General features: G+C 34.8%; 1 protein-coding gene across 1 annotated transcript in view; it reads left to right on the forward strand.

Annotated features, from left to right (window-relative positions):
• The window catches only part of MARCHF5 (membrane associated ring-CH-type finger 5), a 51903-nt gene that overhangs the window by 16904 nt on the left and 17273 nt on the right, over positions 1 to 17726 (forward strand). Inside the window, exon 2 of the mRNA XM_065922915.1 lies at positions 2219 to 2421. Within this exon, the coding sequence (XP_065778987.1) occupies positions 2219 to 2421 (203 nt within the window). The remainder of the gene's footprint in view (positions 1 to 2218; positions 2422 to 17726) is intronic.

The raw sequence follows: 17726 nt of genomic DNA on the forward strand, positions 1-17726 counted from the left end.
AATGAGACTATATGTGAAATCATTTGTGTAATACTTTTGTTCTCCAGGTTCAAGAGGTTAAGAGATTAATGTTATAATAAAAGCTATATATGATAAATCTACAGTAAACATTATCCTCTATGGTGAAAAATTGAAAGCGTTTCCCCTAAAGTCAAGAACAAGACAAGGGTGCCCACTCTCACCACTACTATTCAACGTAGTTTTGGAAGTTTTGGCCACAGCAATCAGAGCAAAAAAAGAAATAAAAGGAATCCAGATTGGAAAAGAAGAAGTAAAACTCTCACTGTTTGCAGATGACATGATCCTCTACATAGAAAACCCTAAAGACTCCACCAGAAAATTACTAGAGCTAATCAATTAACACACAGAATTCCCTTGCATTCCTATACACTAACAATGAGAAAACAGAGAAATTAAGGAAAAAATCCCATTCACTATTGCAATGAAAAGAATAAAATAATTAGGAATATATCTACCTAAAGAAACAAAAGATCTATGTAATGAAAACTATAAAACACTGATGAAAGAAATCAAAGGGGACACAGATAGATGGAGAAATATACCATGTTCATGGATTGGAAGAATCAATATAGTGAAAAATGAGTATACTACCCAAAGCAATCTATAGATTCAATGCAATCCCTATCAAGCTACCAGCGGTATTTTTCACAGAACTAGAACAAATAATTTCACAATTTGTATGGAAATACAAAGAATCTCAAATAGCCAAAGCAATCTTGAGAAAGAAGAATGGAACTGGAGGAATCAACCTACCTGACTTTAGCTACAAAGCTATAGTCATCAAGACAGTATGGTACTGGCACAAAGACAGAAATATACATCAATGGAACAAAATAGAAAGCCCAGAGATAAATCCACGCATCTATGGCCACCTTATTTTCGACAGAGGAGGCAAGAGTATACAATGGAGAAAACACAATCTTTTTAACAAGTGGTGCTGGGAAAACTGGTTAGCCACTCGTAAAAGAATGAAACTAGAACACTTTGTAACACCATACAAAAAAATAAACTCAAAATGGATTAAAGATCTAAACGTAAGACCAGAAACTATAAAACTCCTAGAGGAAAACATAGGCAAAACACTCTCCGACATAAATCACAGCAGGATCCTCTATGACCCACCTCCCAGAGTATTGAAAATAAAAGCCAAAATAAACAAATGGGACCTGATTAAAATTAAAAGCTTTTGCACAACAAAGGAAACTATAAGTAAGGTGAAAAGACAGCCTTCAGAATGGGAGAAAATAATAGCAAATGAAGCAACTGACAAAGAATTAATCTCAAAAATATACAAGCAACTCCTGCAGCTCAATTCCAGAAAAATAAATGACCCAATCAAAAAATTGGCCAAAGAACTAAACAGACATTTCTCCAAAGAAGACATACAGATGGCTAACAAACACATGAAAAGATAACTCAACATCACTATCAGAGAAATGCAAATCAAAACCACAATGAGGTACCATTTCACACCAGTCAGAATGGCTGCTATCCAAAAGTCTACAAGCTACAAATGCTGGAGAGGGTGTGGAGAAAAGGGAATCCTCTTACACTGTTGGTGGGAATGCAAACTAGTACAGCCACTATGGAGAAGAGTGTGGAGATTCCTTAAAAAAATTGGATATAGAACTGCCATATGACTCAGCAATCCCACTGCTGGGCATACACACCGAGGAAACCAGAACTGAAAGGATGGGAAACACATGTACACCTGTGGCGGATTCATGTCAATGTATGGCAAAACCACCACAATAAAGTAATTGGCCTCCAATTAAAATAAATAAATTTATATTTTAAAAAGAGAGATTAATGTTGTTGAAATTGGAGATACACTGAATTTCACATATTCCTGTACTTAACCACTCCTCAGGAATTATCAGGTCTTATAAAAGCAGCTTGAGGATTGTCTCTTTGCATTCTGGTTCATTCGAGAAGGTGAAAAATTACTAGAAAGATTGAGGAAGTTATGTAAAAACAAAATTCAGAAAACACAAGACTGCAGAACACAAGGAAAAACAGAAAAAAGGAGAAACTACTGTACTGGAAATGTGTTGGTTATTTTTCCCCTCAGTCTTTTAATATAGAATTTAAGGTTCTATAATATAACATAGTAGGTTCATCCCATTAAGTGGAGCTGCAGTGAAAAGGAGGCTGGAGTATTAATGATAATATCATTGTTTTCTCTCTTAATTTACAGAAGTTGCTGGGTGTGTTTTGCCACTGATGAAGATGATAGAACAGCTGAATGGGTGAGACCATGCAGATGCAGAGGATCTACAAAATGGGTTCACCAGGCTTGTCTACAGCGCTGGGTGGATGAAAAACAAAGAGGAAACAGTACAGCCAGAGTGGCATGTCCTCAGTGCAATGCTGAATACTTAATAGTTTTTCCAAAGTTGGGTAAGAAGATCCCTAAAACCAACACAGATATATATATATATATATATATATATATATATATATATATATATATATATATCATGTTCTTACATTGTATGTGACTCTTTAAGAGCCTAGGTTTATCTTCAAGTGACTCATCTCTTTGCTTTTTTGTGAGTTTCTCTATTCCATTTCTGTTTTATCTCTAAATGTCAGATATTTATTTGTTTTGCTAACAGTTTACATTATACTTAATATATTCCCAAATCTATCCATTTATGTATTAAATGTTTTCATTTGGTTGAACGGATAAAGAACTTGGATATCTAGTTATGTAGATAAAATCAAGTAACACAACTATAATAAAAAGCTAAGGAGCCTCATTCTCTGGAAACCAGTGGTGTGAGAGCAAGAAAACAATAGTTATTCTAATACTTATTCTTAATTTTTATATTAAGGAATAAAAGGACATTAAATATTTAATAAAATACAGTGTTAAATTCATCTTTGGAATCCAATTTATATAGCTGTCTTTTGTGAAAATTACTTTCCTTTTTCTGTGAATTGGCCAGCGAGAAATAACCAAATAGTCTTTGAGAATGAGGCTAGAGTTGAAATAAGTGTAGCAAAAATGTTTAAAGGAAGCTGTAACTAACACTGGTATTTAGTTAGCATGTTTCAATACAGCCATGTGATTACAAACTGGTGTCATTCTCTCTGGTGGTTATGCCATGCCATATAATAAAAATGTTATTAAACATTTTTAATATCATCCTTGACTACAATCAAGAAGTATTAGAAAGCAGTTTGGTTTTTTGGAAGATCTGAAGGCAAAAATGACTTTGTGAAGGAATGTTCCAAGGAGAAATTGGAAATTATTAGATATGTTATTTTTTTCTAGGTGCTATGCATATTGAAATCAGACCTTTTTTTTTTTAATAAAGCTACATAAATGCAGATGATGTGCTTTTCTAATGTGAGAAGATTAATAATAAGGGCAATAAAAATTTCCATAGTTGTCTATATTTCTCTAACAATGCATAGGAAGAAGTGATAGTTTTCTATGAAAGAAAAATAGTGTAGTAGAGAAAGTACCATTTTTTGAACATTTGGCTTTTGTGAATCTTACTGATGGGTCTTTTACACATCATGAAAAGCAGTTACTGCTGCAATCTTTCACCACATTGATACCTGGCTCACTGAAGTCAAAGCTGCAGTTTCTTGTCCTCCTTATTCTGCTAAATCAGATAATCCCACTTTTCAACTATAGATTGTTGAATATTTCCAACAACCAAGTATAGGATGTTTCAGCAGCAAGTGTAGGATGATTCTTCTAGATGTTTTAGATATTCAGATGGATGAATACCAAAATTATTGCAAGAAATCTCACTGAAAACTACCTACAGTGTTGAGTTGACAAATGTATGGCACTCAGCAATGAAGCTGAATATTTCAGTTTGGAAAGTGGCACTGGGTAAATCTGTCCTTCTGGTTCTTCAGTTCTAGGAAATATATTTTTTTAGGTCTAGTGTGGTAACTGAATACATTTTTCTAAGTATACTAATAATAAAGACACCTGTTTCATTCTACAACAAGGATAGAGCATGGCTAGATGTTGGAAAAGTCAAACTACGGTTAAGCTGTGTGTATCATGATTTGGTCTTTGTATTTTATCCTGATGAATTTCAGCTATGATGGGTTCAAGCTATTCACTATACTATATGTCTCACAGAGATCTGCCACTTGAGTAAGCCACAGATAATCACAGAAATTTTTTTACTGACCTTATCGGTATCTTGGGGTGGAAATGTATATCCTCATTTGAATAACTTTTGGTAGCATCTTTCCTCCTGACAAGATAAAAAAGCAGAGTGTTGTGCTTACTTCTTTTTTCCTGACATAACATGCTGAGGATATCTGCTCAGGGGCTGCAGTTGAATATATATTCACAATTTTCTATGCAATCTTTAACAGACTCAATGGAAAATTTTAACTGTCAAACACCAGCTGTTGCCTATAAATGAAGCCTTGTGTGAATTGACTTTTAGGTGCCATAATGTTCCTGGCTACACACGACTAGTGCTTTTGGCTATGTTGATCCTAGTGTATGTTTTCAAGTTAAGGTTCAAAGATAATTGTTGGTTAAAAGAAAATCCCTTCTCTAAAGCATGTTTTCATTGATAATCAGAATTAAAGTTTTATTTCATTATTTACAGGTTATATATATGCCAAGGGTTGATTCATACTTTGAATACTAGTGGTTTCTTGTAGTCATTCATAAAATATTTAAGAGCATACATCTGTGATACTAACTGTTCTTACTCACTGAATATGACACCTGTTATATAATGTCCAGTAGTGTCATCTGATGCAGAAATATACCAGTAGATTGTTTTCTTTCTGAGCATATTTGTCATTAATTTTGCAGATGACTATAGTTACACTTGATTTTGTTAAAATAAGTTAAAGTTCCTTTACAGTTTTGCTGTCAATGACAGAATTTGTAATGCAGGTTTCTGTTGGTTTACTACAGTGGCTAAAAATTGTATGAAGACTTCAGTGACTTCTTATTACTGTTTTTTAATTATTTAGTCCCTGTTTTAAAATGTGTTGTACTTTGATGGGAATAAGGAGGTCCCCTAGTGCAGACTAATAACTTGTAATTCACTGGTCACAGCCCACTCTAAGATCCTACTGTTTTCACTCTGTAAGATCATACTATTTATCATTTTGAGTCAAGTATGTTTTCATCACTTCTACTCTTCATGAATGCTTTTGAGGCATTGATTACTTAAATTAGAGACAACACACTGATAAGAACAACAGCGAAGTAATATATTTAGCCAGTGTAAACAACTCATGATGTCGAAGTTTGTTAGCTGCAAGTCAGTCTCCTCTTAACCTTGTAAAGCGTATGTGACCCTTGGAACATAACAGTTAAGAACCTAAAAGAATTTCCTTGAAAGTCATAATTAATCTTTTCAGTTTATGAAATGTTTGTGATCAAAGCTTTTATCACTTTTTTTTTAAACCAAATTGTCTATAGTAACCCAGTTGATTGCCAGGGACCACCATTGATCCCCCAAAGACACTTAGGAGACACTGACCAAAAGAAGGAATAAGAGACAAGAGAAAAGATTCAGAGAGGAAGAGCTGATCGTTAACATTCTTTGAGATGGTCTTTGTGTAACAGGTATTAAAAAAGAGTTTTCCTATGGATTTAGCCTCAGTCTGTTTGACTAGCTGGCCAAAGTCTGCATCTTTCCTGGTACTTAGTGGGGACCAGAATGGAAGGCTGGTGGCAAGTGTCTGTCCTTAATTGTCAGCAGAGAATATACCATGCCTTGCTATGGAAAACTTAGTTCATCAGACTTTCACTCCTCTCATTCGCTTTTTTCTGGTGAACCAGGACAGTTGTATGTAACTACAGGCACTTAAAAACTACTCAAAATATAGTCTCAGAACCAGCAACATTAAAATCATCTGGGAGCTGTTATGGAAGAAAAACCTGGTGAATTCCCTGGTGATACAGTGGCTAAGATTCAGTGCTCCCAATGCAGGGGGCCAAGGTTCAGTCGCTAGTCAGGGAACCAGATCCCACATGCCACAACCAAGATCCCACATGCCTTATCAAAGATCCCATGTGCCACAACTAAGGCTGGTTGCAGCTAAACGAGTTAATTAATTAAAAGAATGAAGAACCTTAGCTCCACCCCTGGTTATAGTTAATGATCTGCATTTTCATGGAATCATTAGTTTATGTGCATATTAAAGTTAAGAAGCATAGATTTAAAACAGGAAAAGAACATCAGCTGAGAAAAGTTTGTCTTCTATTAAAAATAAAATATTTCAAAAAATAATAAAATATTTGTATGCATTTTAAGACCAGATAGTTATTTTGTTTAGCTAAACAGAAGGATCCAGGGACAGTATGTTTGTGGTGTACAGGTCTCTTCATTTGTTAAATTTATTCATATTTCATTCGTTCCTTTTTTTTTTTTTTTAAGTAAAGAATTTTTGGGGTTTTTTTTTTTTTAATTGACTTATAGTTGCTATACTACATTATATAAGTTACAGATCAGTGTAGTGATTCATGACTTTTAAAGGTTATTCTCTATTTATGGTTATTATAAAATATTGACTATATTCCATGTTGTATCCTTATAGGTTATTTTATACCTAGTAGTCTATACCTTACTCTCCAAAATTTGTTTTGTTAAATTTATTTCTATCATTCTTTTTGATAGTATTTTCAGTGCAATTGTTTTCTTAATTTTATTTTCAGATTGCTTATGGCAAGTATGTAGTATACAGTTGCAGAGAAGGCAGTGGCAACCCACTTCAGTACTCTTGCCTGGAAAATCCCATGGACAGAGGAGCCTGGTAGGCTGCAGTCCATGGGGTTGCGAAGAGTTGGCACGACTGAGCGACTTCACTTTCACTTTTCACTTTCATGCATTGGAGAAGGAAATGGCAACCCACTCCAGTGTTCTTACCTGGAGAATCCCAGGAGCGGGGGAGCCTAGTGGGCTGCCATCTATGGGGTCGCACAGAGTCGGACATGACTGAAGTGACTTTGCAGCCCCAGTATACAGTTGATTTTTGTATTTTTATCTCATACCCTGCAACCATGCTGTTCTCATTTAATAGTTCTAATAGTATTTTAGTGCATTGCTTATGATTTCCTATATATAATATCATGTCATCTGTGAATAGAAACAGTCTTGCTTCATCTTTTCCAATCTAGCTGCTTTTATTTCATTCTCTTGCCTAGCTGCCCTGAGCTTTCCTGGTGGCTCAGACAGTAAAGAATCCACTTGCAATGCGGGAGACCTGGGTTTGATCCCTGGGTTGGGAAGATTCCCTGGAGGAGGGCATGGCAACCCACTCCAGTATTCTTGCCTGGTGAATCCCCATGGACAGAGGAACCTGGCAGGATACAGTCCATGGGGTCGCAAAGAATGGGACACAACTGAGCAACTAAGCCTAGCACAACACAGTTGCCCTGGCTGCAAACTCCAGAACAATGCTAAATGGAAGTGGACATCTTTGTCTTATTTTTGATCTTAGAGCAAAAACAGTCTTTCACCATGAAGTATGTTATCTCTGGGTTTTTCATGGATAATTTCTATCAGATTGAAGATTTTCCCTTCTAGTTTGTTGAGTGTTTTTTTTTACCATGATAGGGTGTTAGATTTTGTCAGATGTCTTTTCTGAATCTATAGAAGTGATCATGTAGTTTTTGTTCTTTATGCTATATGTCCTATATGGTATATTGCATTAATTGATTATCATATGGTTAACCAGTGTTGCTTTTCTGGGATAAATTCTACTTGATATTGATGTATAACCCATTTTAGATATCACTGGATTTGGTTTGCTAGCATTTTGAGAATTTTTCTGTCTGTAGATATTGGTCTGTAATTTTTTTTTTTTTTTTTTTTTTTTTTGGTGTCTTTCAGTGCTTCAAGAACTAGATGATACTGGTCTCATAAAATGAGTTGGGAAGTGATCTTTTCTCTCACATTTTTGGGAAGGAGATTGTGAAGGATTGGTGTTAATTCTTTAAATGTTTGGTAATAGTGAATCCATCTGGTCCTGAGCTTTTCATTTTTTAATTTCTGTAAGGTTAATATTAATGCTCCATCTTTCATTCATGACTTTATTTTAGTAATATGACTCTTACCTCTTTTTTCTTGGTCAATCTAGCTAAAGATTTATTTTGTTGATCTTTTCAAAGAGCAACCTTACAGGTTTGTTTTTTTTTCCCTCTCTTTCTATTTCATTTATTTCCACTTTAGTCTTTATTATTTCTTTCTACTTGGTTTGGGTTTAATTTTACTTTCTTTTTCTACTTTCTTAAAGTATAAGAATAGATTAAGGGTTTGAGATCTTTTTTAAAACAGACATTGCATTTTAGAACAGTTCACAGGAAAATTGAGAGGAAGGTACGAAAACACCCCATATACTTCCTGCCTCCTCACATGCATGTGTGCTCAGTCACTTCATGTCCCAATTCTTTTGCAACCCTATGGACTATAACCTACCAGGCTTCTCTGTCCATGGGTTTTTTAGCCTCCTGCATTATTAATGTGTTTCACCAGGGTGATAACATTTCTACGACTGATGAACCTATATTGACACATTACTACTACCCAAAGTCCAAAGTTTATATTAGGGTTGACTCTTGGCATTGTACATTCTATGGGTGTGGAGAAATATATAATGATGTGTATCCACTATTATAGTATAATAACATAGTATTTTCACTGCACTGAAAATCCACCTATTATTCACCCCATCCTCTTCCCTAAATCATGACAACCACTGATCTTTTCACTGTTTTCATATGCCTTTTTCAGAATGTCATGTAGTTGGAATCATACAGTATGTAGCCTTAGTTTCTGTATTCCTTTTATAGTTAGATAATTCATTTCTTGTGAGCACTGAATAATATCCCAGTATCTGGACATATCACAGCTTATTTTTCCGTTCACCTACTGAAGGACATCTTGTTGCTTCCAGGTTTTGGCAATTACAGATAAAGCTGTAGTACACAGTTATGTGCAGGTTTTTGTGTGGACATATATTTTCAGCTTATTTAGGTAAATAACGGGGCATAATTGCTGGATCATATGGTAAGAGTATTTTTAATTTTGTGAGAAACTACCAAGTTATCTTTCAGAATAGCTGTACATTTTGCATTCTGACCAACAATAAGTTCCTGTTTATCTGTATCCTTGTCGGCACTTTTTTTCCGTTTTGGGGATTTTAGCCATTTATGTCATATTGTTTGAATTTGCAGTTCCCTAATGATATAGATATTAAATGTCTTTTCATATGCTTATTAGCAGTCATATCTTCTTTGATAAGGTGTCATAATTGGTTAATATCTTTTGATCATTTTTTCCCCATTGTTGAGTTTTAAATGTTCTGTCTTTTGGATAACAGTTCTTTATCAGGAATATCTTTTGCAAATATTTTTATCCCAGTCTGTAGTTTGTCTTTTCATTCTCTTGATCTTTTCTTGTTTTTTAATATAGTCATTTACATCTATAAATTTCTCTAAGCAACATTTGGATTTCTTCTTTGATCTGTTGATTATTTAGGAGTGTGTGGTTTAATTTTAACATATTTGTAAATTTCCCAAATGCCATTCTTCTTTGATTCTAATTTTATTCCATTGTGATCAAAGAACACACTTTGATATCTGTTCTTTTAAATGATTAAGGCTTGTTTTATGTTCTAGCAAGCTTTATCATGGCAAATATTCCATGTACACTTAAGAAGATGTGTATTCTGTTGGTGGTTGTGGTAGAGTGTGGTATAAATATCTATAAATTTTTGAACTTTTCTGTTTCCTTGTTGATCTTTTACCTATTTATCATTAAAAGTGAGCTATTAAAGTCTAAGCTGTTGTTGAATTGTCTGTTTCTCCAGTTCTGTCCATTTTTGTTTTATTTTACACTCTATTGTTAGGTGCATAAATGTTCCTAATTTGTTATATTTTTCTGATGGACTGTCCCTTTTACCATTATAAAATTTCCTTCTTTGTTTCTAGTAACAATTTTTGTCTTAAAGTTGATTTCAACTGGTATCAGTGTTGCCGTCTTCACTCTTTTATATAAATTCTTAGATTACTTTCAGTTTAATTTTTATTACAGCTTTGTTTTCTATTTCTGTATTTTATTGTTCTCAACTAAGCATTAATTCAAACTTCTGTGTAGAGTTGAGGATAACTAATAATACCCTCAAAAACTGGTTGTCAAATGTTAGGTGGCGTGTAAGGCTTAAAAGGAAAAGATATTCTCTAGGGATGATAGGAATGATTTCTGAGAGAAAACTTTCCTAGAGAATCTAGCAAGTAAAATTAATAGTTATTACTATTTTATTTTATAATGTTTTATTTTAATAATATTAACAGTGATATCAGTAGCTATCACTTGCTAACAGACTCTGAGTATTTGCCAGGCACTACGTTGATTGTATTAGCTCTCACAGTAGGTATTGTCCTTATTCTACAGTTAAGGAAACAGATTCAGCGTTATTTTTTTTAATGGAAGTGCATGGGTTTCTAGCAAGTAAGGAGCCAGGATTTTAAATTGCTGAATTTTATGTTTCTTGAAGTCAGTGAGTCAGGTATCAGGCCTTATATGGATAAGTAGTAGTTTCATGTACCATAACAATAGAGAGACTGGGAATTTGCATTAATTTGAGATAATAGATTACATTTTTTATATGTAAACAAAGATTTTCTGTGATTTGATGCTATTGGAATCAAAGTACATATTTTCCTTCCAGATAATACATTTACATGGACCAAGATTCCAAGTAGGGTATTTAATGAAAAGTCTTTTTACTATGTCCACCAACCACAATGCCACGTAAATTTCCTTCCTTGGCGGCAGCCACTGTTATAGGTCTCTGGTGTTCCATTCCAAAGTGCTTCTCTTTTTCTTTCTTTTCCTTTCTTTCCCTGCTTCTCATTTCTCTTTCTCTCCCTCTGTCTGTCTCTTTCCCCATCCCACGCCTTCCTTCTTTTCCCCTTCCTCCCTAAACATACACACACACACACCCCACACACAATCTGTAAACATTAGGGTAGAGTTAAAGGAACAAAAGGGATAGGGAAATATTCAGTGACTGGCAACTATGAAAACCATTTACATTCCTAGGTCTGAAGGTATAAGGCAGGGGATCTGTTAACAGAACTTGACAAGAGCTTTGGCTGCTCAATAGGACCTGTGCTCTTAGAGAAAGGCAGGCTGCATACAACCAACATGCCAGGGTATGGAAATTGCCCTAACACTTTTACCACCCTCTGATTTCCTAGCCATTCCACTCATTGTTTGAACACAAGAGAAGGAAGTGGGCAAGGTTACCTGGAGGATGCAGTTTGTTTGGTCAGCTTCCCAGTACACAAAGCAGGGTGGAGAAAGAGGAGGAGTAAACTTGGAGAGGCAAAACAGAATATGGAGCACATGATTACATGGAGCACAACAGGTTCTAGACTAGTATACTACACATCATGTTCTACGCTTGCATTTTTTTTCTTAGCAGTAGATGGTAGATATTAGTGTATAAAGAGTGTATAAAGAGCTTTCTTTCTCTTTGTAGTTTGTATAGTATTGTTACATAGATGTATGATTATAAACCAGGCTCCTAACGATGGACATACAGACTTTGTTGTATAATCTTTTACTACTACAAAGAGTGCTGTCATCAACAGCTGTATAAAACAATTTTACATGTGCAAATATTTCTGTAAGATAAATGACTAGCGTGGAATAGCTGTAAGTCAAAGAGTATGTGCAGTTATAACATTAATAGATACCATCAAACTGGCTTTTGTAGAGATTATGTCTATTTAATCTTCCCAACAGTGTATTGGAGTGCCTGCCTTTTCATTGCCTTTGCCAACATGCTGCTGTCAATATACAGAACTAATTATATCTGCTGCCTTAGCATTTATCAAAACTCAGCAGAATGTTCACTCGGGTTATTTTTTTAACGATGAAATTTCATTTGTTGAGAAAGAATATATCATAAATACATATGAGGAATGATTACTAATAAACTATCATTCATTTACCTATCCCTCAGGTTTAGAAATAAAATACCCTGGTGATTTCAACTTTTTATCATTAAGGACTGTTTTGTCTATAAGAATTTTTTTTGTCTTATACATAATATAGATATGATAATATAGTTGCCCCTCGGTATCCATAGGAGGTTGGTTCCAGGACCCCTGCAGAAACCAAAATCAATGGATACTCAAGTCCCTTTTTAAAAAATGGCATAGTATTTACATATAATTGATGTACATTCTACTATATTCTTTAAATAATCTCTAGATTACTCAAAATATCTAATACAAAGTAAATGGTAAGTAAATAGTTGCCATTATGCAGCAAATTTGAGTTTTGATTTGGGGAACTTTCTGGAATTTTTTGCCCCAGATATTTTCCGTGTGCATATGGTTGAATACACAGATGCAGAACCCTTGGATATGGAGGGCCAACTCTAGAATGAAAATATAGTTACACCAGCTTTTAAAAATTGATTTGTTGTTATTTTAGGACAATTTTTGATTTACAGAAAAGTTGCAAAGATAGTATGGAGAGCTTGCATATATACCATATGTAGTTTTCCTCTGTTATTAACACTTTATGTATTATGTTGCATTTGTTATTAGGTTGGTGCAAACGTAATTGTGGTTTAAAACCGTGAACTTTAAATCATTATAACTAGATTCAAACACATCTTTATTAATCAAAATAGGAGCCATTACAATCAACACATTTTTGCCAGTGAGAAACGTTTATTTCAGTAGTGTCCAACCACTGAGCTGGTCGTCACCAGCTGTCGTTGTGTAAAATCCATTTTTCATCACACGTCACAACCTAATTGAGAAAAGGCTTGTTGTTGCATAGAATAAGAGAAGATGACGCTTCAAAACAGTTTGTTTTTTTTTTTAATTTTCGGTCAGCTCATGAGGCACCCACTTACTGAGCGTTTTCACCTTTCCAATTTGCCTCAAATACCGAACGACTGTAGGGTAGTCGACAGTGAGTTCTTCGGCAACTTCTCGTGTGGTTTTAAGAGGCTCAGCTTCGATGATGCTCTCAGTTGGTCACTGTCAACTTCTGATGGCTGGCCACTACACTCTTCATCTTCAAGGCTCTCTTTTTGAACCATCATTAGCAGCTCCTGGGCCAAATGTGTTGATGTTGTGAGTGATCTCCACTGCTTTACAACCCATTTTGAACTCAAATAAGAAAATCGCTTGAATTTAATTTTTGTCTAACATTATTTCCATAGTCTAAAATAAATATAAAATACACAGCAAGTAATAAGTCATTAGCAAGAAAAACAAAGCGAGATATGCACATTAAAATGATGTGTAATATAACCACATTTATGTAAGAATGTATTCTAATATCAAATGGCAAAGTTCAACAGTGCAAAACTGCAGTGACTTTTGCACCAACCTAATATAATTAATGCGCCAATACTGCTATTATTATTAACTGAAGCCCTTACTTTATTCAGGTTTTCTTAATTTTTCCCTAATGTCTGTATTCTGTTCCAGGATCCTTTTCAGGATATTACATTACATTTAATCTTGTCTCCTTAATGCTCCTCTTGACTGTAACAGTTTCTCAGAGTTTCCTTGTTTTTGGTGACCTTGATAGTTTTGAGGACTACTGATTAGATGTTTCATATAACATCTCAGTCAGGATCTATCTCATGTTTTTTTCCATCATCTACTGGGGTTACGAGTTTTAGGGTACAAGACCACGGAGATGAAGTACCATTTTCATCATGTTACTGGCACACACTATGTAACACTATGTTACACTATGTTAACACACACACAGTGTTACCTCTCACCTGTGATACTGACCTTGATCATCTCAGTAAGGTTGTGTTTGTCAGGTTTATTCACTGAAAAGTTACTCTTTTCCCCCCTCTCATACCAGCTTTTTTTTTTTTTTTAATGTTGCATTTGCTTATCTTTTCTCATCCTTTTATTTTCAACTCTTCTGAATTCTTTTTTACACTTACGGTGATACTCATATACTTGGATTTTTACTGCCAAATTTAATGCATTCTATTTCTCCTTTTTTCTCTTTTCCCCTTTAGTTGATCATCATCTGGATTGAAAATGGTTTTTCCTCTCATACTAAATTTTCCCCTGTACTTGTTACTAAGTTTTATGTCTTACTTTCCTTTTAAGTGATATCTTTGAAAAGTCTTAGCTTTGTCTCTTCAAATATTGCTTCTCCCCCATTCTCTCTGTTCTCATATTCTAGAATTCTGATGAGAGTTATGTTAGACATTTTATTTTTCATGTCTCTTCTGTGTTTTTCATGTTTTGGTCTCTGCTGTAGCATTATAATTTCTTTGTTAACAGTTACCCTTTTCTCAGATTCTTTCTTGAGCAGTGTCTGATCTGCAGGGGGAGGTGGGGTTCCCACTATAAGTTCTAATTGTTTCTTAAATATGCCTGATCTTTTAGTCTCTCACTTCTTGTTCATTTAGAATTATTTGTTTTGGGGGTTTTTTTTATGATCAGATTGATCGTTTCATTATTTAGCCTTTGGTAGCCTGATTTGTTTTCTTCTGGCTCTTGCCCATGATGCTTTATTTCTCTTAAGTGGGAACTGTATTTATATATGTAGGCTATGCATATCCTAAAGGTGAAAGAACTCTAGGCTGATTTGCATTTGCTGTTGGTAGGTGCCAAGGGATGTTGCTCATATGGGATCATTTTAATAAGAGTTTGGGTTTTCTCCCATAGCACAGACAGATTTCTAACCTGAAATCAGCATGCTAATTGACTGTGTTTACAAATTCTTAGAAGAAAATCTCCTCATTGTACTTTCCATCGTTTGAAAATAAGACAAAGTTTTCTTTGTTGGCTCATTTTATTGTCCTGTGGATTTTTTTTCTAGCTTATTACCCTTTCGTCCAGGGTTTATATAACCCTTTTGAGGGTTTGAGGGTAAACTCTGGCTTTGTATAGACCCAAGACCTAGTGTGACTTGTAAAACTGAGTATTTTACCTTTCCTTATAATTTTTTCATTGAATAAAAAGATCATCTGTCATCAAGAATTTCCCATTTGGGGGTTTTGTTATTACCCAAAGCAATAATATGTGAGAAATATATTGCTTTATTCCTTGCATTTCTTATATACTGGTTAGATCTCTTTGATGGAGTTGCTGTGATTTTTTTTTTTCAAGAATATTTCATAGATGTTTCTGTGTACTTCTTTTACATCACAACATGAGGTACATATGTTTAGTTGTCTTCAAAGAGGAAACATTATAACTGACACTTCCAAAATACAAAGGATCTTAACACATTACTGACGGGGGGTGGGGGGGGGGATTTTTACAGAACCTAATGCCTATGACCAACAGTTTGTTATGTAAGTAAATATAGAAACGTCTCTGGTCAATAATGTGTTAAGAAAGTACTGTGAGCAGCTGTATGCCAACAAATTGGGTAAACTAAAAGTAAATTCCTAGAACCATAAAACCAACAAAAAATGAATCATGAAAAATAAAAAATGTGAACAGACCAATAAAAAGTAAGGAGATCATAAAGCTCCCAACAAAGAAAAGACCAGGACTAGATGGTTTCACTGGTGAATTCTGCCAAGCATGTAAAGAAGAATTAGTACCAGTCCTTCTCAAACTCTTTAAAATTAAAGAGGAGGGATTCCCAAACTCATTTCATGAAGCCAGCATTACCCTGATACCAAAGCCAGATACAGACACTATAAGAAAACTACAAACCAATATTCTTGATGAATACAGATGTAAAAATTCACAACAAAATATTAACAAACCAAATTCAACAGCATATTGAAGGATCGAACACCATGATCAAGTGGGATTTATTCCTGAGGTGTAAGGATGTTTCAGTATTTGCATATCAATCAGTGTGGTATACCACATTAATAGAATGAAAGATAAAATCTTAGTATCTCAATGGATGCAGAAAAGTATTTGACAGAATCTAACATCCTTTCATTATAAAAACTCCCAACAAATTGGGTATAGAAGGATGTACCTCAACATAATAAAAGCTGTATATGACAAACCCACAGCTGATATCATATGCAGCATACCCACTAAGATCAAGAGCAAGACAGGAATGTCTGTTTTCACCACTCCTATTTAACATAATACTAGAAGTCCTACCCAGAACAGTTAGTCAAGAAAAAGAAAGAAAAGACATGTGAATTGAAAAGAAAGAAGTAAGCCCACTTGCTGCAACTTCTGAAGCCCCTGCGCCACAAGAGAAGCCACCACAATGAGAAGCCTGTGCACTGCAACTAGAGAGTAGCCTGCACTTGCCGCAGCTAGAGAAGAACCCACACAGCAGTGAATACCCAGCACAGCCAAAGATAATTAAAAATTTTTTTTCAATCTCCATTTCAAAAAATAAGACACAGATGAGTGGAAAGCTATCTCTTGTTCATGGATTGGAACAATTAATACTGTAAAAATGTCCATACTATCCAAAACCATCTATACTGTCAATGTAATCCCTACAGGTTCAGTGGCATAGAAAAATTAATCCTAAAACTGTATGGAAATACAAAAGATCCTAAATAGCCAAAGCAGTCCTTGAGAAAGAACAGAGCAAGTGGCATTATATTTACTGATTTAAACTTTATTAAAAAGCTATTGTTAAGCAACATGGTAACTCAAAATAGAGATTCAATTTCTTTTTTTTTTTTGTCTTCACTGGCTCTTCACTGCAGCATGTGGGCTTATTTGCTCCATGGCATATAGGATCTTAGTTCCCCAACCAGGGATCAAACCCATGTCCCTTGCATTGGAAGATGGATTGATTTTTAACCTCTAGACCACCAGGGAAGTCCCTAGAGATTTAAATTTAAGACCAGAAAGTGTGAAAGTTTGAGAATAAAACATCAGAAAGTTTCCTTGACATTGGTCTTGGCAATTATTTTTTTGAATAATTGGACATCCATTATAATTATATCCATTATAATTATTTTGGGGATTTTTTTCTTCATAAGCAACAGAAACAAAAATAAATTGGACTATATCAAACTAACAAATTTCTCCACAGCAAAAAGAAACAGCACAATAAAAAGATAAACCATGGAATGTGATGAGAAAATATTTGTAAATCATCCTAAAGCATCTATCTGATAGGGGATTACTATCCAAAATACATAAGAAATTCATAGAACTCAGTGTATGTATGTGTGCATGGTTAGTCATGTCTGACTCTTTGCAACCCTTTGGACTGTAATCCACCAGGTTCCTCTGTCCATAGGGTTTTTCAGGCAAGAATACTGGATTGAATTGCAACTTCCTCCTCCAGGGGATATTCCCGACCCAGGGATCAAACCCGCATCTCTTACATTACAGTCAGATTCTTTACCCTCTAAGCCATCAAGGAAGCCCCCATACAACTCAACATCCAAAAACAAAACCCACACACAATCTGATTTAAAAATGGATGAAGATCTTGAAAATTTTCCGTGTAAGACATACAAATGGTCAACTGATGCATGAAAGATACTCAGCATCACTAATCATCAGGGAAATGAAAATCAAAACCACAGTGAGATGTTGCTTTATGCCTGTGAGAATGACTATTAACAAAAAGACAACAAATGTTAACAAGGTTGTGGAGAATAGGATAGTGTGTGCACTTTTTGTGGGAATATAAAGTGGTACAGTCACTATGGAAAACTATGGAGATTACTAAAAAAATAAATTCTTTTAACTATCATGTGATCCAGCAATCCCACTTCTGAGTAGGTATCTGAAGGAA

The sequence above is a fragment of the Muntiacus reevesi genome, chromosome 2 (assembly GCF_963930625.1).
Source record: "Muntiacus reevesi chromosome 2, mMunRee1.1, whole genome shotgun sequence".
NCBI classification, from domain to species: Eukaryota; Metazoa; Chordata; class Mammalia; order Artiodactyla; family Cervidae; genus Muntiacus; species Muntiacus reevesi.